The sequence below is a fragment of the Colobus angolensis genome, unplaced genomic scaffold (assembly GCF_000951035.1).
Source record: "Colobus angolensis palliatus isolate OR3802 unplaced genomic scaffold, Cang.pa_1.0 Scaffold25, whole genome shotgun sequence".
NCBI lineage: Eukaryota > Metazoa > Chordata > Mammalia > Primates > Cercopithecidae > Colobus > Colobus angolensis.
The window spans coordinates 481,225-482,304 of NW_012115710.1; the positions used below are offsets into that span (position 1 = coordinate 481,225).

The 1,080-nt window shown below is 46.4% G+C and overlaps 1 protein-coding gene across 1 annotated transcript in view; it reads right to left on the reverse strand.

The window, feature by feature from the left end:
* Nucleotides 1–322, reverse strand: part of ZNF765 (zinc finger protein 765) — a gene marked incomplete at its 3' end in the record, with an annotated part of 14,324 nt that extends 14,002 nt beyond the window's left edge. The window contains exon 1 of the mRNA XM_011946486.1: nucleotides 230–322. Coding sequence (XP_011801876.1) covers nucleotides 230–311 — 82 coding nt within the window. The remainder of the gene's footprint in view (nucleotides 1–229) is intronic.
* Nucleotides 323–1,080: the final 758 nt, after the last annotated feature.

Sequence of the window (1,080 nt, forward strand, 5' to 3'; positions counted from 1 at the left end):
GAGACTCCGCCTCAAAAAAAAAAAAAAAAAAAAAAAGTAACTGGGTTTCATGGGTGTCTATAATCCCAGCTACTCAAGAGGCAGAGGTAAGAGAATTGCTTGAACCCAGGAGGTGGTAGTTGCACTGAGCTAAGATCATGCCACTGCACTTCAGCCTGAGTGACAGTGTGAGACTCAAAAATAAAATAAAATAGAAATATAATAATTAGCTGGGTGTGCTGGCACACACTTGTAATCTCAGCTACTTGGGATGCTGAGGCACAAGAATCACTCGAACCCAGGAAACGGAGGTTGCGGTGAGCCAAGATCATGAGACTGCACTCACAGCCTAATAGAGACTATCTTAAAAAAAAAAAAAAGAAAAAAATAAGCAAGCATTTCTGATGTGATTGATGCAGAGATAATAAAACGTAAGTAACATGATAGAAAATGAAGGGCAGAGGGAACTTCAGATAGTGGTGGGAGGGCGTGGGAGACAGCTCTGAGCCTAGACCTGAAGGAGGAGAAAAGGGACAGTGCCGTGATCATTTAGGGACAAAGGGTTTAAGAGCAGAGACAATGACCTGAGACAGGAAGGGTTTTGATATCTGGGAAAACAGAAAAGCAAATGTGACTGCGGCAGAGGGAATCAGGAGATGAGGGCAAGCTCCCAGGAGGAGGCTGGACACTGGCAGGGGCCCTGGTCACAGGTCTGTGGAGCTGCAGTGAGGAGTTGGGCTTTTGTCCTGGGGAACACGGGAAGCCGGTGGAGGGTTCCCTGACAGGGACTGACATGACCTGGTTTAGATTTAGCTGTGATATCCTCATACAGAGAAAGGTCCTGAAGATTGTCTCTGTCTGAGTCTACACCTCTGTTTCTTCCATTCCTTTGCATTTTTAAAAAATTTATTTGATTTTATTTTTGGGGTATCTCAACTGCAAAGAGGCCTTCCTCTTTCACGAATCCTCCTCAGCACAGACCCTTTATGGGTGTCGGGCTGGGGGATGGTCAGGTCTTCCCTTCCCATGAGGCCATATCTCAGGCTACCTCAGTGGGGAGAAACCCGGGACAATATCCAGACTTTCTTGGGCAGAGGTCCA